General features: G+C 41.7%; 1 protein-coding gene across 1 annotated transcript in view; it reads right to left on the bottom strand.

The window, feature by feature from the left end:
* The window catches only part of nr6a1a (nuclear receptor subfamily 6, group A, member 1a), a 139,381-nt gene that overhangs the window by 93,081 nt on the left and 20,759 nt on the right, over positions 1-25,541 (bottom strand). The window contains exon 2 of the mRNA XM_078170981.1: positions 8,365-8,412. Within this exon, the coding sequence (XP_078027107.1) occupies positions 8,365-8,412 (48 nt within the window). The remainder of the gene's footprint in view (positions 1-8,364; positions 8,413-25,541) is intronic.

The raw sequence follows: 25,541 nt of genomic DNA, 5'->3' as shown, positions 1-25,541 counted from the left end.
ATACAGGATATCTTCGCAATGAAGTCTATTTTTTTTAAATAGTTTTTTAAGTAGTTATCAATGGCCTTCCAAATCCAAACAAGATAAAAAAACATATTTTCTACCTAACCACCAGTGCTATCTAGAAAATGTGTTTAGTTTTGGTTTTATTTGTCCAAGGTTTCCAGAAATTTGCCATGAAGAGTTCCACAAAAAAATAAAAGTTAATAGTATTTCATTTGTTGGGTTCACATTGAAAAAAAACTTCAAACTTCAAAAATCAATAGCAACATCTGATTTGAAATACTGTCTCCCTGACAAACCAAACAACACTCTTACAGCAGGTTGTACAGTGAATAATTTAGAAGTAAATAAGTAGTTCTAGTAGAAACTGTTCACAATAAGGTGTGGAGATTATCCAGAGTAACAAGGACACTTGTCTCTGGAAAACATTTTCTTTTTTGAAATGTCATTTTTCAATGCTGTGAGCACCACAAACAATATTCCATCCAACTCCAGTGTATTAGGTGGAGACAGAAGTGTCGCAGTACTCAAAATCTGGATGAATGAAACCAGAACTATCTTCATGACTAGATACCACTAGTGCTAACTGATCAAACATATCTCTATTTTGTAATTTGGATAAATCTTACCATATAATGCTGAAAACTCTGTCTGTGGGTGTGTCTGTTCCATGTTTTTCTCCTCACTGACTTGGTCAATCCATGTGAAATTTGGCACAGTGGTAGAGGGTAATGGGAGGATGCGAATGAAGCAATATTACATCAATTGGCCAAAGGGGGGCACTATAGCAAGATGCCTCTCCCCATGAGGAACAAATTTGCCTCAAGAACCCATAACTTCCAGTTATATAGATTTTCTGCCATTTTGAATTTTTTGAAAAACACTTCAAATCGATCTCTTCCTAGGAAGTTTGACTGATCTGCATGAAACTTGGTGAACATAATCTAGGGACCAATATCTAAAGCTCCCTCTTGGCAAAAGTTGGAAAACTTACTAAAACTGAGCTTCTATAAGGCAATGAATATTGCGGAGGGCGTGGCTCATCACATAAGGTGTATAACATCTCAAGGGTTTCACCAATCACCACGCAACTTTGTAGGCATATGACCACACATAATCTGAGGGGACCCCTCCGTTATTGACCTGATCAAACAAAATGGGGGCGCTAGAGAGCTAATTTCTTATCTAGGCCTAACCGCCATATCTATTTTTACTAAACTTGGTAGATATGTAGAACAGGACGCCTCAAGGTGACTGGAGAAATTTAACTCTAATTGTCAACTGGGTGGTGCTATAACAACAGAAAAATGGCTAAAATGCGACAGATCGCTGTGGCTGCAATCATACTATCAAGTTCACAAAAACTCTGTCTGAATACATTACTCTTCTTAATGGATTCAGTTGACTGTTTAATCTGCAATTTCCTATGACCTGTATCCCAAACACACACCATGTGAAACTGTACGTGGGCAACTTTGCACTCAATGGGTGTGGACTAGTCATATATAACTTAAATCACAGCTGACCAGATTTAAAAGCATGTCATAGGGCTTTAAGCATTGCAAATGTGTGTGAAATTAAGCAACTAGAGATTTCAGCTCATTTCAGTAAACTTAAGTGAAGTAATCAATAATAGTAAACAACATGTCTGCTCTTATTATTATGTCATTGCTAAGTTCCAATGCAGCTGTGCAGACTGACTTGAAAATTCTGCTACCAAACACCCTTGTGTTTGTTTTGACTTTTTAAATTGTGCCCAAGATACATGATACTAAGCAGGAAATGTTTCAGCTTAAAAATCAATTTGTCCATCCTCTCTGGTAGACAAACTAGCCCATGTAACAGCAACACAGTTTTCAAATTATCTCAGAACTTTTTAGCCAACATATACACCGATATTATTATATCTAAAGCCAGCTAATATCAGCCAGTCTATTGGTCAACTCAGTCCAACCTCAACCTTGTTTCAAGTCTCTGCAGGTTGATTTTCAAACTGTATAAATTTGAATGGAAACCAGTGGCTGCCTAAAATGTGTTAAAAGACAAGTTCAAAAATCTGAAAGACAATAGTATGTTTGTCAGCAGTATTGTAAGTATCACCATTGTTTATAGGATCTTCTTGCATTAGCTTGTGAAATAAGAGTCTAAATAAATTTGATATTTGATTTATAATAAGCTGTATATCCATAATGTATGGTTGGTGACCACATAATTCTATGAACTGTAGCCTCTGTGTAGGCATTTCAACTGACTTTTCACCTAAGTCTTATCCGTAGTGCACAGGGGAATCAGCATGTTGCCTAAAGCAGCTTCCCGCCATGACCCAAATGTTAAATTCCATGACTTTTCTCTGATTTTCCATTACTAAGAGTGACTGCTTCCATGACCTCAAAATTGCATTCTGCTCTTGTTTGGTAATGTTGTCCACTTTCCACTTCACTTGAGCTGAAAATCAACTATTGCAAAAAAAATGTGTGCTACAAGCTGGAAAATCCTGTCGGCTAAGTTACGGGGAGCTACTGTTCTTTGTATATTCTAATATCCCCTAACCTAAAAGTTCCAAACTGTGCAAGTCTGCAGCACCACTCCATAATGTCGCAGGAATTCCAAGGCCAGAGGGAACTCTGTCAAGGACATTTTTTCAAATACAGACAGGCTGCTGTGGGGGTTGTACCTTGGACTTCTCTAATAACAGGACAGTCATCCAGTATACAGTATCTAAAATGTAACACATTAACACAATATTGCTCAGTTCAGATCAGCCTTCTCAAATATATATGCTTTCAAAAAGTGAAACAATCTGTGCCCACGATTCCTGGAGTTAATCAGCCTCATAACCCCATTTTAGTGTGTAATTGGAGGAGTTATAGGCATATGGAAATAATCTTGCAGTAATTGCCCTGTAAGGTTATGTTAACATGCTGGGAAATTTCAAACACATTGACTGTTTTCCAGCCAGAGCAGACCCAAAACAGTTTTTACAGTCGAAAAGTGTCGGAGGGGACAATGGCAAGCAGCCTGTGTCGCTTCTTGTCTTTCAACTGTCTACCACTAGCCTGGCTCCAGATCATAGACCCCGCCCACTCAACTGAGTAGGCTTGCATCTCTGGTCTGGCATACTTCAATGAATTTGCGATTTATCTCATCCAAACGATGGACAGACCAATGAACGCCGGGGGTCTAGCGATTAGCCAATCAGCGCCACGCTGATGTCAAGCTGTACGCCGGTGGGTAACTGGTAAGGATAGCAACAATGGCGACCACTACAGATCCTACAGACCACATTAGCGATGCTATCGAGGTATTTCGCCATTGCTTGCGTTAATGGAGGACCAAATTAAGGAAGCTGCTAAACGGGATTTAACGGCGATGCAGCTGGGCGTGCACGACGACGGAGACTTTTTATACGGGCAGTGCTCGCTTGTTTTCGGCACCCCCGAGGCATGGATACTAATGACGTCAGATTCTGGGTGTCGTTGATCTCTACTGATTGGTTAGGGAAAAATCAAATTCCCTCCCCCTTGTAAATCGCCATCAATGGAAGCCATGTCAGACTGAAGGTTCTGGGAGCTTCAATCTGACACTCAGGCTAGTCTACCACAAGTCCTGGTCATAAAGAAAAGAATCACGAGGTGTAAATCAGGTGCTAATCAGGACTAGGTGATATGCCTCGCCTGTCTGGGGTGTGTCTCTGGCTCTCTGGGAGTGCCGGCCATCGCCGCCCCGGGTCCTCGGGCCTGCGTGGTGTCCTGCGGCCTCTGCGGCTCCCTGGTCTTGGGGTCTGGGCGCTCCTGCGGTCTTGGGGTGCCATACCGCCCCCCTTCCCCCGCAGGGCTGGCCCTGGACCCTGGTGATGGTTTTCATAAACACATTGGGAGGGTTCAAATACACGCATGCATGTTCGATACTTCAGCTCCGTGATGCATCGCAAAGAACCGATGGGATCACTCCAAAGGGGCCCACTTGCTTCTCAAACCTACCACACCGCGCTGGCAACTCTTCTCTGCAATCGGGCTTTCCCCCTCCACCAAGACTCTCACATTTTTGGTGTTCAGTATAGACTTCTCTTTTGTTTTTGTTTTTCAGTACAGTATAGTAGACATGTATATGTTTATTTTTGATAATCTGCATGGAGCACAACCACCTCAAGGCCACAATACATCAGCTACACTGCCTGTTTCTCCCCTGTTTTTTTTTCGTTTGTTTGTTTATTTGTTTGTTTGTTTTTCCTCCTTCTTCTCCGCATGCACTGTCACTATATAACTCAGGACTTAAGCACCTGCCCCCTCCCCCTTGCTTGTTTCCTTACTTGCCCCCTGACACACTTTGGTGTATCACGGCCCTCTCTGGCTCATATTAGGAAGTTTTTCCAATAAAGGCTGTTAGGCTAGTCTCCAGGGAGGGTGGGTGACGGTCACAACCACGCATTATGGGTATAAAATACTTGACTGCAAGATTAACAGTGCATCAGTCTTCACAAGAAGCTTACACCCTTTAGTGGCGCTAAACTATGAAGACCAATGCAGACAAGTACAAAAAAAAAAAAAAAAAAAAAAAAAGGACTAGGTGATATGGAGAAAATCAAATCCAATGTTTTTGACCAAATATCTGGATATCAGTATTGCAGTCATATTGCATAGTTGACTACTGGTACTCTCACAAAATATTTACACAAGATTTTTTATAAATAATTGTCAGTAATGCGGATAAAATGACTGAGTGGGTAAAGGCAAATAGTAGAACAGCTACAACAGTCTGGTAAATTCAAAAAATGAAAACCAGGAAAAGGACAATAGTTACAACAATACAGTAAAAACTAAGACGACCACTGTAAACCCCAATTCACTCACTCAACTATAAAACGTTTTGGAAACAGCTTGCACTTAAAACGTTTAGTTTAGTACAATACAGTAACATTAAAGTTTTGAGTACACCAGAAACAAAATACATGACCCTTGTCTGACAGTTTAACATAACTTGTTGTGGTTGTTGTTGTTAAAGCATTTAATTCCATGTCATATGAACATAAAAACATTGAGTACACATTTTACATCAAATTTTTTTAATTAATTGAACTATACAAATACATTGTGGCAGGCTTAGGCTTCTCAATTTGAACAATAAGGGAAAAGATTAATTTTCTTTCACCTTAGCACAACTTTATATTAGACACTTTAATGTTAACGGGGGGGGGGGGGGGGGGGGGGGGTCTTTTACCACAACATTAACTGTAAACTTACACTCTGAGAAACTGTGATACATTTCAGACTTGAAATGAGGGATTAATCTACAAATAAATAAGTGAATGACCTGTATGCAGCAGTTGGATACTGTTTGCTACATATATTGGGGCCACACAAAAGTCTGCTTGTTTATCCCTGTGGAGTTGGGTTTTGTCATCACACACTGTGAAGTTATAGGCACTGACACTGGGAACAGTGTGACCCACTTCTCCCTGACCTGGAAACACTCTGCAGGCTGACCCCGAGTCTAACGCCAACGCGAGTTGCATCAAGCAAGAAAAAAAAGGGACAGTGAATCAAATCTAGGCTAATCATGAATTATTAAAGGCTAAAATGATAAGAAAGCACAGAGGTCAGCAGCAACAGCAGCAGCTCCTAAACACTCTGCAGCACTCATGCCATGTTCCGAGTGCAAAGGCTGGGGTACCCATGGGGGAAGAGAAGGAAAATCAAGTGAAAGAAAAAGGCTACTAGTGGTCTTTCATTCTTCATCCGCTTATCTATACATTCACTTGAGTGAAACACAGCCCTAAGGGTAACAGTGAAATCCACTTTGAAGGAGAAAAAAACAACACAAAGGAACAAAAAAGGGATCTGAAGCAGCGTCAAGTGTCAAGTGTGTGTCAAGTGACTGCTCCGCTATGTAGCAAAATGAAAACCTGGTGATCTTAAATGACTTTTGAACACAGGCATATGAAGTTAGCCCGGTTATGTGAGGACAAAGGAAAGGCATGTGCTGGGCCACAGCCAAGTAGTTCCATATGGGTGTTGAGTTCACTGGGTCCAGGTGGCACGTGGGAGCATACATCACATGTAGGTCCAGCATGGATCTACTGCCCCCTTATGGCCTAGAACATGCAGTGCTGCAGCAAGCCTGGCTTTTTGTGCTAATTTATGGAGCTGGGTTTTATGACACGTGAAAACTAAATATTCTTTCACTGTATTATCTAATCAAAATCAAATCCTTTCCTGGCGTGTAATATGCTTCTTTAAACTGGTTACCATCATCCAAATGCATTTTCCAGTTGGACAATGAATGCAAAAATCCAAGGGTAGCCTATATTTAACATTTACTGTTTAACCTATGTTTACATGCCTGGTGTGTACAGTTCCCAAGAGATGCTGGTTAAAGTTTACTGCAAAGAAAAGAAAGCTGCATGTAGAAAGAGTCAGTGAGACCATTCAGTGGAAAAGCCGAGGAGAGAAAGTGCTGTCCCCAGCTGGTAATGATTAACCATGGAACAGAGGCAGTCACTAAAGAACCCTGATAACCCCACTGGCGACCTGCTCAGCAGCCATTGGTCAGCTGTTAATGGGGGGGGGGGGGTGACCCAGGGGATGACCCGAGGAGGAGCCATAAAGGCAAAACATGTCCTTACACAGGTCACAAAACAGATTTTAATCTGAACGACTTATTTGCCTCAACCAACTTTGATTAAAATCTGAAGGAAAAAAGCAAAACAGAAAGCCTATCTGGCATGATAAATTGGATGCAACTTAAATAATTAATCCAAATGGATGTATGAGAGAATAAGTGTGCAGCTACAGCTTGTATGGACTGCATTTTACCACCACCCCAAAGAGCTGCATCTGTGTCCAGGAAACTGAACTCTCATAGGTTTATAACCCTATGAACCATAAATCACTCCCCAATAAATGATCACTGCATGTTCATGAAGAAAATGATGGATATGCCAAGTTTGGGGAGAAAGATTCAGATGAAGGGCTGTGGCGAAAAAAAACTTTCTCATTTGGGATATCCAAACTGACATTAGGACTTCATCTGCAGAGCTTGTGTTGAAAACAGCTGTTGCTAACTCAGCTATTTGGCCCCTGACCTGGGTTTTTTGGTCACTGAATGTGGGTCTCTGAATTCCCACCCCTGTCAGAGCATTTACAAGCCTGAGGAGTCCTGCCTCAGCCCCCCTTGACCTCAGCATCACCCTTGCCCAGTGCATGCACCGAGGCATCCTGAGAGGAGAATAGGGCCAACAGAGAGAGTGAGTGGTCGCGGCCACAAGCCCACCTCGTCAAGTTTACAACCCAATCAGGCTCAGCCTCATAAATCCACGCCTCCTCCTGCAGCATGCAACAATGCCGGCCATTCACTGTGTGTTCAGGTTTAATAGTTCCTCTCCAGCTTCCTTCCACTTCTCAGCAACCCCCCCTTCCTCCTCCTTTCTCCTCTTGCAGGTTTATAGAGGGAGCGATGAGAAAGCCCAGGGTGGAGGAGAGCTGCACACAATCAGGTCAGCACAGAGTCACGGCGAGGTCAGCATTTTCTGAACTGTGTCCGACCTCTGACCCTCCCATGGTGCCACCTGGCGCTACGATGGCAGCCAGGGGAGTCCAGAGTGAACTTCGCCTGAACCTGGAACTTAACATTGGACCATTGCCTCACCCCTGGTCCTTTGCTCCCAGTTTCCTCTGGGCCAAGAGTCACACATTCTAACATTTCAATTCTCAAGTTTTAGGTTTGCATTTAACCAAAGCCACTTCTGTTGATGGCATCAAAGTTATAGCCTTTCACCCAGAGGTTATGTTCCCACACAACTACAGACTGAGGCTGTTCAGTGGTACAGATATAGAAAATAGAAATATGTATTTTTAGCCCAAAAGCAAGATAATAATAATCCTCTTGTTATAAATCTGTAACTGCTTGTTGATTTTTACCATCTCGTTTTTATTTCATACACACTGTTTTTGCCTGTTAATGCTCCAGAGTCAGTGAGACATGCTTATGGGAGAAGCTGCTCCATTATTATTACTGAGTTTATACTCCCCTCTTGTGGATTTGACTAGAAATTGTAAACCATTCAATAAAACTATAGCCCTCTACTTTACCACTAGATGGAGCTACTATCTAATCATTTTATTTAATACCAGAAAGAAAACTGAGACAGACTGTTGTATGAACTGGGAGAAATACTACTTTTTCTGAGTTACATTTTACTGACATTGCCAAACGGTTATTTAGTGAAAAGTCAGTCAGTGCAACAAGGCAATTCACTTAAATCTATTTTTTTTAAAAAACAAATCCATTAGGATGTACTGTGCTACAAAAAAATATGCAGACTAAAATAAAGAAAAAAGAACACATGCATGATTTTGAACTCACCCATGCTGTCAGTCTGTTCAGACTCCAGTGGATGGTCACTGTAAAAGCCTAAGAGAAAGAGGTACACAAGTTAGCTGGTGGATGGATTTAACAGAGATTTTCCTCATTATGTAGACAAAAAATGTTTCTATGTATTTTATGGAGAAGAATATATTAAATGTATACATTAACAAATACATAAATGTACTTTAGAAATAGAAGAATATGTTTTCATGTATTCTATAAATGCATTTCTTTTGCTTTGTGTGAGTGTGTAAAGATGTTTGTTTTTTGTTGATTTTAAAGTAAATGTTGGTACAGTGTAGCTATGTCAACTGTGTATGTGCTTTACAGTTCCCATATTACCATACTATATACTATGCCAGAAAAAAAATTAGTATGCCCCAATACATAGTATGAGAAATGCAGTATGCAAAAAATACCAGAATGTTCTACTACATCCAGCCCAATTTTGCAGTGTGCAAGCCAGCATGCTTTTCTGGCTATTTTGACCCGCAATTCACCATAACATCCACTGAGTCGCAAACAGATTGACAACTCAATTGAAGTGCAACTTCTGACAGCTGGTTACAATGACAGACAATAGCACATTCAAGTAACTGATGACCAGTCAATTAGTAATAAGAACATTAACAGTTTAAGTGAACAAAACAAAATCCTAACTGTAACAAACAACAAAAGGAAATGACAACAGAAATAACAATAGCAGAGACCCACAGATGTAATTTCACTGCCACAAATGAAATATGTTAGAATCTACAATTTGTGCAGTTATAACTTTAAAGTTTAACAACAAATATTGCAAAGTAACAAGAGCAAAACTCTCCAAGTTGCTCTTCGTCTCTGGCGAACTCTGTAAGTGACGTTTGTTTTATCACCAAGGTAATGGATATAAAAGCAAGAGGGTCAAAGAACTAGGCATAATGTTATGAGACAGTATGTCCTGATTGTGTGCATGCAACAGTACATACTTTTTATAGGCAGCTGTAGTACCTACTAAAAGTAAAAAGCCACTATGGTGTTTGAAACGGTTTCTACATACAAAGAAACAACAGCAGTGTCATTGTGTTGTTCTGTGTTCACTGTTGCACATCTCTGAAGTTTCAGTGGATGTCATGAATGAAAGAAAACAGAGACATGCAGAGGTCCAAGTATTATTTAGCCTGAGCTTGAATTGGACCAAAAAATTCTGCCAGTACTCCGATAAAGGCCCTGACACATCAAGCTAACAGTCAGCCGTCACTCAGTGTTGGGCTGTCGGTGAAGAACAGAAATGGAAGTGAAGAAAGTAAACAAATAGTTAAGTCCAGAGGGGGGAGACTAAAACAAACTTGTTACATAAAGTCAGATTATTTTTCTTTAAACACTGAGCTCTTTAGCATTAACATTTTCTGATGGTTTGTATTATCGTTCACTGGCACACAGTAAATATGCTCTGTTCTTTCAAGACTGCATTGTATTATTAATGTGCAAAGTGGCTAACTAGCATCAAGATGGTCTTTCAGTTTCCATTTTTGAATGACAATTACAGATTACTGCTGCCTGCTGGTGTGGAGAGTTATTTCCTCTCAAGCAGGCGCAGAACGTTCTTGTTGGCCGTCAACTGTGGTCTTTGCAGTGTGCTTTTGTGCAACTTTGTGGCTAAGACACAGCGAAGTCATGCGACGCAACAGGGGACCATCATCACTACTAGTTCTCCAAAATTGCTTTGGTGTGTCAGGGCCTTAAACCAGCACAGCCTGCACAAGCTGCAAATGAGTGCAGGACTTGTGCACAAGAACTGTAATTCTAGAGTAGTTCTTTGAAATACCACTAAAAGTTAATTTGAACAAATTATCAATGTCCAATACATGTTGGTGTGTGTACAGACCATTAATGGACAGAGGATTTTAGGGTCCAGAGCAGAAATCTAAACTCCTACGCAGCAGCTTTTCTAACTAATCTCCTGCTTGTTTGACAGGACATGGGCTGGTTTTGCCTGACACTTAAAATAACCATTTACCCACAATATTTGTAAAGTGCAAGTATTGAGTAATAAGCCACAATACTCAGTTGGACAGAAATTGAATATGCCAGCCAGAACCTTGTACTGATGAGTACTGACTTAACTGAAGCACTAATTTGGCCAGCTTTTGACCAAAGTAGAAACAATAATTACTGGTGAAATGGTCAACTAACATCTCTATATTCAAATTACAGTATGACTTGTACATAAATAAGATAACAAACTGCTAAAGGCTCCACATCTGCTCCGATTCTGTACTCATGTAACCTTAACTGTAGTTAAGTATAGCACTAGCCAGAGGGCACTTAAATAAATAACTGTTATTTACTACTGGCTTTATTATTTACTATTCAAAATAGTACACAGGTTTAATCTCAAAAGAATAAATGTCATTAATCTATATGCACACTATCCAGAAGTCAGAGCTCTTACTGAGAGCAACACATAACATGGGACCATCCAAACTGTTCAGTAAAAGAGTAGATTAGATCCCTCAGTCAATATTCACAGTTTGCAGCTCGGTATCAGCAGTGAAATAAAGTGATATCTCTGCCTCCAGCAGTCTTCATGTTCTGCATTCATCTGTGAACTCAAACTGAGAGATTACAAATAAAAGAGGACATATTGTGTGTATAAAGTGCACCCACATGTTCACTGTGATTAGTTTGTGGAAATTTGATTGAGGTCTTGAGAAATCCTTAAGATCTGATTTTCAATACGCTCCACTTTCTATTAAACTGAAACAGAGATGCTTCATTGAGGTGATGTGTTATAGTGCACAATACACAACACCAGAGGTCAGACTGTTGGAACAGGCAGCTGAGCTGAGAATGCTGGTGACCCCAAATGCTGAGGATAACGTTACAGGTCTAGTAAAAAGCCAGCCAGCAGAGAGAGACCGCGGAGATAAACAGCAGTACAGTTTTCACATCTGACTATGAATTAAAGGTTTATTTTCGACCAAATCGGTGTTAGTCATTGTTGGAACAGTGGAAAGACTAACCAAGATGGTTTTGCTAAGTTTTATTTTGTTTTTGTCCAGTCTAAATAAACTAAGCACAAAAACAAAGGAAATTTGTGTTTGGTAGATTTTTTTTGTAACAGTGCTTCTTGGCAATACCAGTGGAAAGCTTGTTTATTTCCCTTTTAAGTGGTGTCACAATTGTAAGGAACATGGATTTGTGGGATGAGCAGCAGAGCTGAATAAGTGGGTTGCACCCATGAAAAATTTGCCAAATCTTCTCTACCAATGCCAAACAGCTTTTTTTTGCCGTTGACTTTTGTTTGGTGTTGTTTGGTGGATTTGATGATTTAAATCTGAAGAAACCAGACATATTGGCAATTTAACAATTTATTCATTTAACAAACATGAGCCTCAGTAGCATGTGGAAGAACCATACACAGCCACAACAGCCTGGCACCTCCTCCTCATGCTGGTCACTAGCCTGGTCACACACTGCTGTGGGATGGCACCCCATTCTTCAACCAGCATTTGTCGCAAGTCAGGCAACGTGGTTGTGTTGGTCACTCTGGCAGAAACAGCACGCCCAAGCTGATCCCACAAGTGTTCACTGGGGTTGAGGTAGGGACTGCTGGCAGGCCATTCCATCCTCTACACTCCCAAATTCTGGAGGTAGTCTCTAATAAACCCCACTCTGTGGGGGCGAGCATTGTCATCTTGGAGGATGGAGTTCAGTCCAAGACTGTGGATATATGGGATTACCACTGGTTGCAGAATTTCATCTCGATATCTCTCTGCATTGAGATTGCCTCCAATGATGACAAGCCTTGTTTTTCCAGTGAGGGAGATGCTGCCCCACACCAGCACACTGCCTCCAAAAAAAAAGTTACTCTATTGGTGCAGCAATCAGCAAAGCATTCTCTGCGTCTTCTCCACACTTTGACCCTACGATCCAACTGCCATAGGCAAAATCTGGACTCATCGCTGAAAATAACGTTCCTCCACATGTTCAGCTTCCAGTGCACGTGTTGTTGTACATCTAGAGACATGTATTTTTGGACAGACAAAATGTACAGAGCTGTAAAGTTGTCCACTATGGTACCAGTTTGCTGCCAGCTAACTGTGGCTAACTTGTTTGTCAGTTGTTGGGTCCGTGATGTACTAGCTTAACCGGAAAAAGGTCCAATACTAACAAGCTGAAAGGGGGCATATCATCACCTATCGTAGTGGAGTCAGACATACAGTACAGGCCAAAAGTTTGGACACACCTTCTCATTCAATGCGTTTTCTTTATTTTCATGACTATTTACATTGTAGATTCTCACTGAAGGCATCAAAACAATGAATGAACACATGTGGAGTTATGTACTTAACAAAAAAAGGTGAAATAACTGAAAACATGTTTTATATTCTAGTTTCTTCAAAATAGCCACCCTTTGCTCTGATTACTGCTTTGCACACTCTTGGCATTCTCTCCATGAGCTTCAAGAGGTAGTCACATGAAATGGTTTTCCAACAGTCTTGAAGGAAGTTCCCAGAGGTGTTTAGCACTTGTTGGCCCCTTTGCCTTCACTCTGCGGTCCAGCTCACCCCAAACCATCTCGATTGGGTTCAGGTCCGGTGACTGTGGAGGTCAGGTCATCTGCCGCAGCACTCCATCACTCTCCTTCTTGGTCAAATAGCCCTTACACAGCCTGGAGGTGTGTTTGGGGTCATTGTCCTGTTGAAAAATAAATGATCGTCCAACTAAACGCAAACCGGATGGGATGGCATGTCGCTGCAGGATGCTGTGGTAGCCATGCTGGTTCAGTGTGCCTTCAATTTTGAATAAATCCCCAACAGTGTCACCAGCAAAACACCCCCACACCATCACACCTCCTCCTCCATGCTTCACAGTGGGAACCAGGCATGTGGAATCCATCCGTTCACCTTTTCTGCGTCTCACAAAGACACGGCGGTTGGAACCAAAGATCTCAAATTTGGACTCATCAGACCAAAGCACAGATTTCCACTGGTCTAATGTCCATTCCTTGTGTTTCTTGGCCCAAACAAATCTCTTCTGCTTGTTGCCTCTCCTTAGCAGTGGTTTCCTAGCAGCTATTTGACCATGAAGGCCTGATTCGCGCAGTCTCCTCTTAACAGTTGTTCTAGAGATGGGTCTGCTGCTAGAACTCTGTGTGGCATTCATCTGGTCTCTGATCTGAGCTGCTGTTAACTTGCGATTTCTGAGGCTGGTGACTCGGATGAACTTATCCTCAGAAGCAGAGGTGACTCTTGGTCTTCCTTTCCTGGGTCGGTCCTCATGTGTGCTAGTTTCGTTGTAGCGCTTGATGGTTTTTGCGACTCCACTTGGGGACACATTTAAAGTTTTTGCAATTTTCCGGACTGACTGACCTTCATTTCTTAAAGTAATGATGGCCACTCGTTTTTCTTTAGTTAGCTGATTGGTTCTTGCCATAATATGAATTTTAACAGTTGTCCAATAGGGCTGTCGGCTGTGTATTAACCTGACTTCTGCACAACACAACTGATGGTCCCAACCCCATTGATAAAGCAAGAAATTCCACTAATTAACCCTGATAAGGCACACCTGTGAAGTGGAAACCATTTCAGGTGACTACCTCTTGAAGCTCATCGAGAGAATGCCAAGAGTGTGCAAAGCAGTAATCAGAGCAAAGGGTGGCTATTTTGAAGAAACTAGAATATAAAACATGTTTTCAGTTATTTCACCTTTTTTTGTTAAGTACATAACTCCACGTGTTCATTCATAGTTTTGATGCCTTCAGTGAGAATCTACAATGTAAATAGTCATGAAAATAAAGAAAATGCATTGAATGAGAAGGTGTGTCCAAACTTTTGGCCTGTACTGTACTTCAGTCAATAAAATGATTCCCCACCCATGCTTGTTGGGACAAGAACATTGAAATGAAATGACATAGTGCTCAACTTAACTTTGCATGTAAATGTAGTGAATGTCTACCTTAGTAAGCTTTACCATTTTTGTAAGGTATATTTTTTATTATTATTGACAGAGGTAGACTGTAGCTGATTCCTCTGAACCTAACTGAATCTTAAAGATGTATTTCATGGCTAGAAAGATGGTCTTTTTATAAAGCTGGTCTGTCTAAGCAGTAGAAAGTTGCAAATTCTTTGTTGTTGCTACATGACCAGAGGAAACAGAGAAAAAGGGCTGTGGTCACACCTGTAAAGGCCCTGACACACCAAGCCGACGGTTGGCCGTCGGTCAAAGTAGGGCCGTCGATGAGCATCTGTCGCCCTAGTTTTTGCAGTGTGTCCTGCACCGTCAGCACTTCAGCGCCGGCTGCTTTTCGGCCGATTGAGCATGCTGAATTGGCGGCGGAGCTTGTCGGTGAGAGAGAGATCACTCTGATTGGCTGTTCAGGTTTTATTTCCTCACCCCTGTAGCAAGTGAATCTGCCTGTAGTGAAACCGGGGCTAACCGGTGCTTCCTCCTCAGGCTCCACTTCACTCAGCTGCCTGACAGATCTGCTGCTTCTTCCCACTTTAACCTGAATAACAAACCCGAAGCTAGGGAGCGGCAAGCGGAGCGTTAGCCGCAGCATGACCGGAGGGAAGCACAGCCAGTTAGTCTCCGCTAGCTTCCCAGCTAGCCCTGGCTCTCCGTTTGGATCCAACCGGAGCACCGAGCCCTGGTTTGTTATTCAGGTTAAAGTGGGAAGAAGCAGCGGGCTTGTCGGGCAGCTGAGTGAAGTGGAGCCTGCGGAGGAAACACCGGGACCGTCTGGATGTAATAGTCCATGGAGGTGTTGCAGTGCTCGGCTGCACAGATAGGAAACTCCTCGGCTGACAGGATGTACCGCTCTGTCACTCCACTACTTTGTTTATGTCATGCATTCCTCGGACTTCCGGTTTCCCTTTTTGCGTTATTTCCTCTCACGCAGGCGCAGAACATATGTGCTACTTGGCCGTCGGATGTAGTCTTTGTAGTGTGTTCAAATGCAACTGACACAGGGCGACGTGAGGCAACGTAGATGACGCAACAGTTGGCTTTTGTCGCCACTAGTTCTTTGATGTTGGTTTGGCGCGTCAGCACCTTAAAGTATACACCCCCACCCTCCATAAGGCAGGGGGGCCTCGGAGTCCAAGGAGCCCCTCCCCCACTCGGTCAACAACTATGTTTTTTTTGTGTTTTTTACAATTACATAAGGCCCGTTTCCACCGCAGGAACTTCGGGGTAATTTTATGGGGCTGGGGCCGTTGGTGCGTGTCTCCACTAGGGATGCACCGAATATTCAGTAACCGAATACATATTGCAATATTGAAAAAAAACACACATTCGGTATTCGGTGGAATAAGTTAAAAGCAAGGCCGAATAATAGCAGTGCGGTTTTGATAACGCAATCAAACAGCGTGCCTTGACAGGCGGATTGAAATGTCGGCAGTGTGGCGATCCGCCCGTCACCGCACTCGCATTTGCGACTAAAAATAGTTTTGAGCGAGCAAAATAAATCATTCAGCACGCTGCGCGAGTACAGATTTCAACCACCAGCAGAAACGAAAGGCGAATCCCACCGACTGTGGGTTGAACGGGGGTCACAGACACAGACAGGAATACGTATTCCTGTCAAATACGGCGGCCATCGGCTTACCGGCGAGGAGAAGTCGGCTCCAATAATATCCTCTTCGTGTGAACTGCCCAGAAGTACCTGAACAGCCGAGCCAGCCAAACACAGGTATGTGACGTGTCAGAGGAGAAACGTGCCGTTAACGGTCCACAAACCTCACCGCACTTCAGGGACTTTTCTTTACTTATGAAGGGGAGGAGGGTGGCTGGTTGATTCTTATTTTATTTATTTATTTTATTTTGATCCCCCCTATGTTCATCACTCATTGATGCTGTTTTTGAAGTATGAATAAGTCAATAAGTAATTTATTCCATTGAAATATCATTGATGTAGCCTATAATAGAAAAGTGATTTATCTTTTTATAAATGACAAAAGGCACATCTGCCTCATTTTCGCCGCGGTATCGTGATACTACTCAGAACCATGATATTTTCATTGGTATCGTACAGTGGGATCCAATTTTGATACCATGACAACACTAATCTGGAGGGGGTTCATCTGCAAAAACTAATGAAAAACTAAACAACGATATTCGGTATTCGGTACTTGGTATTCAGCCAAGCGTTTAATATTATTTGGCTTCGGCCACAAATTTTCATTTCGGTGCATCCCTAGTCTCCACCGCAGGAACCACCCCCAAAGGACAGAGTTCCAGAACTTTTACAGGGGCTAAACAAGTCCCTGCCTCGGGGTAGGTACTCAGAATGGCCCCTAAAAACTCCTGGCTGGGGCTTGGGGTTTACTTGGTCCTGATTGGATATACTCAAGGCGGGATGTGATGTCAACAGAAAGTGACAAAATAGCCACAGCAGACGAGGGTTAGCTCGTTCATAGCTTCCACCGCCATGTAAACGAAGAGACACGCCAGAAACCCAGCAACCACCTCAGCTTCTCCCATGTTGATTATCGTCTTTCTTATGTCTGCTGTCTTCTTCTTACTTCTGCTTCGTACTTCTGCTTCTTCTTCTTTGTTGCTATTCTTCTTTGTTTGTTTCTTTGCCACGTCGCCCCAGTCAAAATGGTCGCGCAACGATTACATCAGATCCAAAGCCCGGTAACTTTATAGGAACCTTCCTCCTACCCCACCCTCTCAGTGGAGACACAGCGGTTTAGAGGGCCAACTGTTTTGTTGTGCACTGGACCAACAAAAGCACTCACTGTTAGATGACATAATGCTGCATCCACATGCTCCTCGGATGGTCCCATTTCAGAGTTGGGAAGTGTTTTTTCCGACTTCAATGTGTTCATGAACTTTCAAATCGTAGATGTGGAAACAACATGAATGCTACAAAGAAGGTGTTGTTGTTCTCTCTGGTCAGAGCATTTAAAAATACATTGATAACAGTCTGAAGCTTTATATTACAAAGTGATTTTGTCCCAGACTTGTTGCTGCACCAGTACATCCCCTAAAACTAAAATATGGCTTTAACTAACTAATGCTAATAAATAGCTTTTCTAACTAACCTAGACCACTATGTGGACATCAAATAGTAGTAACAACCGGATACCATGTTAAAAATTACATGAGAGCAAAACATTAACATGCATGCCAACGTTCCAAGCTGTTGTTCTGACTTGAGGGGGCGTTCACATGAGTTTTCCATGTTAGGAACGCATTTTTTTTCAATTATTCTGACACCACATGAATGCAGGGGTTATGTGAGCCCCTTCATTTGAGACATGTGCTGCTGCAGATGCATTCCATAATGCACCCACAACTAATACAAAACAAACTTACCAAGATGACGGTTATCTGAGCACTGCTACAATACCATGTTGTAGTTAACAAAAATGAGACCAAGTGGAGGGAGATGTTATTCCCCTTATAAGTATCGAGATGTAACCCTTACTATTACCATTACCCTAACCTTAAACACCTCTCTTTTAACCTCATATTTCATAACTAGTGGGCATGGTCCGTGGTAGTCAAAGCAGCCATAGAAAAAAAAAATCTATCAAATGACGTGTTGCATGAGCAGGGAGATCGGGGCACTGGTACGATGAAGGGAGGTTTACCACAGCTCATTTACACATACCATCCAAACTGTTATGATACAAAGCTGGTTGAAAATCAGCAATGTCCTTTTAACCACAGTAGTTGCAGTTAAGTTGGAAGAAAGCAGCAAGCACACTTCCAAAACTGTTCCTGTAAATCTCAAAAATATATACATGCAGGGGCTTTCACAATCAATCATCAATCATCAATCATCGGAATTACATTATATTAATGGTTGTTCCTAAGCAATCTGTATAATATTATCAACTGTACAGTAAACACTGAATCATCAAAATGTATAATAAATCACAGAGGTGGACCACACTGACGGGAGCAAATTTTTATCTTTAATTCAGAGTCTGATATAGCGCCTGACCACCATAGGGGTCCAACTATAACCCTAGAACAATCTGTTTGCTTCATATTGGTTACCCTCTTGCTGTCTGAGCTTTATTTTATACCCTCTCTTTTCCCCATCTCACCTCCATCAGCAGCCTGGCCATCTGTGCAGCCAGCGTCTGGAGACATGGCGTCCACTTCTCACTTACACAGCAGCGCCCAGGCAGCTACAGCACTCACATCCAGACGGTGCAGAGTGTGGGCTGTCGGTGCATCAGATCCCCCTATCTGTGTCAGTGTACCACCCTGCTATCAACAGCTGTAGACCCCTGACCTGACACACGCCAGCTGCATCCCCCTCCTACCTCCATCCCTGCCCCACAGTCAACAGCAGCATATGTTCTCCCTGGAGCATACACCAACACACACAAGCTCTGTTCCAACACACACGTGCCTCAGTCAACCTTTCCTGAACAGACACATACTTAGCTATATTGACGTATAACACACGGACACCCATGCAGACAAGGATGAGTGTCTGTAAGCACCCCGCATGTCACTGATACTTAAACTGAAATATGTCACAGCTTTGAGTTGACATTTACAAAAAGATCAATAGATCACAAGTGACTGCATCACTGACGTAGAGGTAAAAAAACAAAGGTAATCTGTAATCTCAAGTCAGTATTTCAACCAACTAAAAATTCTGCATTTTTGTTTTGTCACATTACTGCTTAACTGCTATAGTATGCTTGCCATTTTTCAACTTAGGACCATGTTATAGCTTTATATGTTTGAACCCATTTACTTTAAATCACTGCTAACCTGTTTTCACAGTATGGGGCAGTTCTTTTCAAAGGTCAGCTCATCTAAATTACAAAATAAATAATTTCCTACTTACCTCAAGTCATTTACACCCATACAGTTTAGCTTTAGTGTTTACATGATCAGGTTTTGAGATACCCGTCTCTGATGTTTGGTCACCTCTTTGTTGAGGTACCTAGCACACTGATCTGATACTAAAAGGCAGAGCTAGAAACACTGCAATCAGCTGATTGGTCAAGAGAGAATGGTTATTCTTTCTCTACAAGGACTCGATGCAAAAACCTTCTGATTTTTTAATTATCCTACTGATTGCCAAACAGACTGTAGGGTAAACCCTTCAGCCAGCTCATTCTTATTTGTTAAAAAAAAAGTTGGCGTATGACCACATTCCTTGGAGTAACCAGGTGCAACCAGGACATTCCTCTGCATCGCCCATTTAGAGTTAAAACAGCAGGAGCTAGATGAGGCAGTGATGGCTATTGCTATTTAGTAGGATCCCCACCTACAATTAAAAGGATCCTCTGTGGAAATGCTAAAAAGGTCTAGGGTTTAGGTATATGTCCATATGGGCTGATACCAGTTCTAATGGTACTCTACCAAAAGTGTTAGGTAGAAACATGGCTTATGGATATATGGCTACACTAGCTTCTCTGTGAGACTTTACTTGTGCACCAAATGCTGACGTCAGCATGCTAAATGCTAACATGACTGATGTGATTTACAGTTATTAAATTGAATATTACAGATTTCAGAAAAGGTGTCCTTGAAAGTAAACTTCTGTACCTGCAAACTTTGTGTTTGTTAAGTCTGTATAGTCAAGTTTTCTGAGTTTGAACATTTAGGCTTCAGCCAGTTTTGCAGGTTTGTGCATTCCGTTTGAATTTGGCAAGCTGGTGCAATCCCACTGTTCCAACAGCTCATAATTCCAAAGCCCCAGAAGTCCAAAAAAATGTACCATTGGACTGAAAGCCCATTTGTCCATTTTTACAGCCTGTTACCTGTAAAATAAATGCACATTTGTTTGGGATTGTTTTCAGGATTGTATCCAAATCTAAAAGGATGTAGTTTACCACATCCTGCCAGATTTAATGCATCAGGGACGCAGGACACATACCTAGCAATATCACTGTACTCGTAACCCTTTGTTGGTTGGGTTGGTTAGGTTTAGGCATGAGGAGTGAGATTGGTTAAGGTTAGGGTAAGAATATCAGGGTAAGCCAGTCAAAAGAAAGTAGGGTGGGTCATATGCCTTTACCGTGGTCCAATGACTAATTAGCCATGTGCTTCTGTTTGGGAGAGTGGGCAGCATTTTCAGAAAAAATGCCCTTCATAGATTCAGAATTATGAGTTGTCAGAACAACAGGTGTTTTTGCTATGGCTTTTGTGTAAGATTAAGCTTAAAGGAACAAAAGTGAATGCACAAGCTTATTTAACATTTATGGGCACAAAGTACTAAGACTTAATCCAAGTTTAAAGATTAAGATTACAGATACAAAACTGTATTTTCAACACACCTTTTAGAATGATAGTAAAATGTTTATCTTAGTTTAGCTTTTTAGCATTTATCTTAGTTCGAGTTAGCACTAAACCAAAAGTGCGGCTGAAAGAATGTCATCAGTTTTACATATAAGCCCTGTTTCCACCAAGCAGGCTGGTTCAGTTCAGTTCAGTACATTTTTTTTTCGTTTACACTGAAAAGTTGTAGATGTACCAATGGAACTGTTCCTTACTGTACCCATTTTTGGTCAATTGGAGTACCTAGCACATTGACCCAGTACTAAAAGGTTGAGCTAGAAACACTGCAGTCCACTGATTGGTCAATAGATAACAGTCACCCTTGCTCGGCGCTGACTGAGTTGTGGCTGATTTTTAAGGTTATGTAACTACTGTTCATACTGTGGCAAGTTTTACAACTTTACTAAACTATCACTATAAAATGAAATGATGTTTTGCTGCCTCTCACAGCAGCTGTAGACTGAGAAAAATAATATAATTCACTGGGCCGACTGCTGGCAGTTTTCAAGGTGGAACATTCACTTCTAATGTTACTCAATGCAAGAGTTGATAACATGAATCCATCAACACACCTTAAATTTCAATATGACAGCTTTGACCATTCCATTAGCTTTTAATTGTCTCTCTTGGATGACATATACTTTTAATTATAAGTGGATCTTCAAGCATTTAAAAACTATGTACTATTTTGGACCGGATTATGTGAGCTGCGTATATTCTAATACTAACTTGGAGAGGGAAAAAAAAGCATCGGAGCATCTGCAACACTAAACCCCTGCGCTTGCCTTTGAAGGACTTAATATACAAACCTGGTATTTTTAAATATCCGATTGAGAGAGGCTCTCACTGCAGTCTGTTCTAATTTGTTCTGAAAATGGCGTGCAGCCTCGTTTTGACAATGATAAACGAGGTGCAGACTTTCCTCTGTGTCACAGATGATGAGGAAATACAGCAAGTGCTGAACAGAGCAGTGAGTGTCAACAACTCCGCCCATAGACAGTACTGTCTTTGATGGAAACGCTAGGTGTTACTTTGGGTTCTAAAGGTACTATTGCAAAAATTTGGGTGGAAACTGGGCTGAATTTGGTCTTATTATTATAAATATTTGACAAATTCATACTAACCACATGATGGTTCTTGATGAAAAATCAGGGGATCACTTAAGTTCATTCATTAGTTGTTGAGATATTTCAGGTTGGACTAAAGTGGTGGGCTGACCGTCCCACCAACACTGCCACCCCCACAGCCATGATGCTAGCATGGCTTATAATGATTGCATTTAAGAAAAACGCCAGCAATGTCCCTATTATTCTGGATATTCCACGACATCACTGTAAACCGTTTTCCAGATCTGGAGTAACAGGGACATTGTTACTGAAAAGAGACAGTGCTGTTGATTTTTTTTTAAATAGCACTTTCAAAGCAGTGAGCACCACAAACAAAATCCAATTCAACTCCATTTCATTGCAGTGGAGGCAGAGATCCCAGACTGGTACCTCAAAACTGGACAAATAAAACCAAAACTATCTACATGGTTAAACACCACCAGAGGCAAGTGAGGACATTTTTCCTTATGTGATTTTGATGAACTGACCCTTTTGTTAAAAGGTTTTCCGCAGTTTGTTTCTGTACAGTATAGAAACTATTTGTAAAGACCTAAATTTGCTTGACATGAGAAATTCATCACAGTGAACATTATGTCTCCTGTTCTTTTTCAGAGATATGTCTGTGTTGTGTGGTAATGCTCTGCAGACATGATGGTCACTGCGATGGATTACACATCTCAGTTTCAAGTCTCCACAAGACAATGTTCATACTGTTCTGTATAGGCTGAAAATGTTGGCTGCCTGGGATATAGAGAAACACATTTTCAAACCTTAAGCCCTACAGCATGCTTTGGAAAAATGGTCTGTTTTCCTTTAAAGAAATCTTTAACAGAAAGCCTGTCTGTGCAAGGACACATTGTGGGGACATTGGTCAGTCAGTCTCTGCTGCTTTCTGGTCAGCCCTTATAGTAGTATTTCTGGGATCAGGATTAAGCCTTGTTTCAGTCCATACTCTAAGGCTGCAGTGTTCGCTGATAATGGACCAGCACTGGAGAAAAATGGAGCTCTCCAGTGTGTGGTCTCTGTTGCTAATCCTCATGACAGTTTATTGACCATTATAGCCCGAGGCTGGGAAGGCTTCCAGCAGCAGCCAATACAGCCAAAGCCTGCTCCGCTGTGGCCTATTGTGTGTTGACAAAGAAAGGCTGCATCTTTAACCTTTCACCTCTAAAACCTCTACAACCTCTGGCACAATCAGCTCCCCATCAAAATAACATACCACCTCTTGTCCCCTCTGACTCCCTCCTTGTGGACCGAGACATGCTATGCACACCCGATACGGCATTTACCACAAGTGGCTCAGTACTGCATCAGCCGCTCATCACAGGCTCTTACAGGCACACTGATTCAAGCTTGTTCTGAGCAGGTTATGTAAACTCTAAAGCATATACTCCATGACTCTTCAGTTACTCTAATGGCTGCTACCTGTAATACTGTCTCAAATATCAGTCAGCTTAAAATTATTAGCTGAAACTAGGGGTGATAAGTAAATGATAACTGATCATTAATATTGTTACTGTTGACAAATCAATTAATCAACTAGTTGCTTCAGCACTAAAACTTTTAATTTTACTTTACTTAACTTTAACCTTTATTGGCAACGTGAGTCACAAATTTGTTGCAGACGGATTTATAGACTACGCAGCTACATGTCATTACATACTTATCAATTCAGTGAAAACAATTTCAGTAAGTTTTTGTTTTTCTAATTTCATCCCATGAACTAAATATTTTTAGCTTTTGAAACAAGAGAGGTGATAATGTCACACTGGATGTTGGAAACTGTGTTGGGCAATTTTCAATATTTTCTGACATTTTAAAGACACAAATCAGTCAAATCAGCACGTTTTATCTGTAATAAGATGTTACACTCTTTCTTGCCACGTGGCCCATGAGCCTGGTGCTCATATTTCGCCACTTTGTTTGGTACTGATAAATACACAGAATGTTCTTAAATTAAACTGAAAGGACCTCCAAAATCTCTTACATTACCACAAATATAACTCTCTGCTAATGTGGTTCAAATAAACCTTTCTCCAGCTGTGGTTTAATTTTTTACACACTTTGTTAAAAAAGTAGCCACACCCACACTGTAATGTATATTGCAATACAGCAAAATCACCATTGCTTACTAGAAAGTGCCATATGGCTGAACTCACTCCCCAGTATTCATGCATCCCCTGTATCAGTCCATCACTGTCCCCACTCTTCTGTCCCAGATGGCTGGGGTTCCGCATGGCCAGCGGAGGGCAACGCCAGCCTGTTATCTGAGCTGGTTGGCCTCTACCTGCCAGGCTGGCCGGTCCCTGGGCCAAACTCCACTCCTATCTTCGCGCTACAAACCACACAGCCACCATCTATCACGTGTCACTCTGTAGGCCTGGCTCCACACAGCTGACAGGACAGAGAGGGAATTGATGACAGAGATGTAGCTAGAGGAGTCAGTGAGCCACTTTTGAGAATGAATTTAGATGCCAGAGTAACCTGGCTATGAGACCAGCGAAGCCTTAGTAAGGTCAAACTGTTTCTTTGAACCTCTGACACTCCCACTCAGCCTCCCTGTTACCATGAATAAACCCATTAAGAGGATATTCTGTCCCTTTTTGACTGAGCAGTAGAAGCTGCTAAAGAGACAAGAAATAACTCTTCCCATTATTATCAGAGTGTTTTTGCATTAAAGTGAGACCATTTTCATGTGTAAATAAATCATTTTTAAATTCACTTGTCTAGTTTGTTCAAACTTAACAGCCTGGCTTTTAACTAAAATCAGACTGTCTGCTGTTTAACCCTATTAACACTGGCTCCACACTGACTTTACAACTCTTTGAATCACATAAAAGGCACTGCATGGCAGAGCTGCACCATTATTATGCACCTCCAGATCTGAATAGTAGTTATTACCAGAAGCACCATAGAGAGTATGTGCGAGGGAGTGGTATGTCAGCTGCACTGCTGAGAAGCAGAAAGATTTGGTCCAGGAGGTAAAAACGGCACAGAAGAAGCCTGGACACAGTGTATGCTAGCTGTCTATACAAGAAGGCTAGCAACATCAGTAAGGACCCAACCCACCTACGTCTGTTTGTCCCCTTGCCACTGGGGAATATTTACAGAGCCATCAAAGTCTGAACAAATAAACGGAAGCACATTTTTCCCAGAGCAGTAGCCTCCATCATCTACCCACTTACCCAGTGATGCCAGTGTCAGCCAGCGGAATCGGGCCAGTTTATTTGGCCCCATTCTGGGGTGTCATTCATATCAAGTCTCAGCCGAGTCAGGCACCCTATGTGACCCGACTTCTTCCAGCATGCCAAGGCTGGGCTGATGCTGGGCCAGGTCATTTTGGCAGCTGGAATCAAGCCAGTTTATTTGGCCTGATCCTGGGGCATCATTCATCCCAAGTCTCAACTGAGTCAGGCAACTGGATACAGCCTGACTTATTTCTTTTGGCTCATTTTGGCTACCTGGGTACCCATCTCCTATCTTGTTATTATCCTGTTTTTATTACAACTGAAAGTTGCCAAACATAATTTCATTAAAAGCCTTCAAGGTCAATAAAGTATCATTATAATTTCATAGCTTAACATAATCACTATTTCATTGAATTTTAAGGATCAGTTCATCCAAATTCCAAAAAAAAAACGTTTTCCTTTCTAGTGGTTTTCTAGTATTACAGTCAGGTTTGGCTTTGTGTCCTGTCACCCCAATACAATGAGGTAAATGGAATTGTGGAAATGTGGAAATGTTTTCTGGTACTCACAACATTGAAAAAAGGCATTTTAAAATTTTACAGACATTTGTGTTTTCAGAAACTGTGTTTTTGGA

Source organism: Epinephelus lanceolatus, chromosome 9, assembly GCF_041903045.1.
Source record: "Epinephelus lanceolatus isolate andai-2023 chromosome 9, ASM4190304v1, whole genome shotgun sequence".
In the NCBI taxonomy this organism is placed as follows: domain Eukaryota; kingdom Metazoa; phylum Chordata; class Actinopteri; order Perciformes; family Serranidae; genus Epinephelus; species Epinephelus lanceolatus.
The sequence above is the reverse complement of the archived record's forward strand: the minus strand, read 5'-3'. Positions and strand labels throughout refer to the sequence as shown.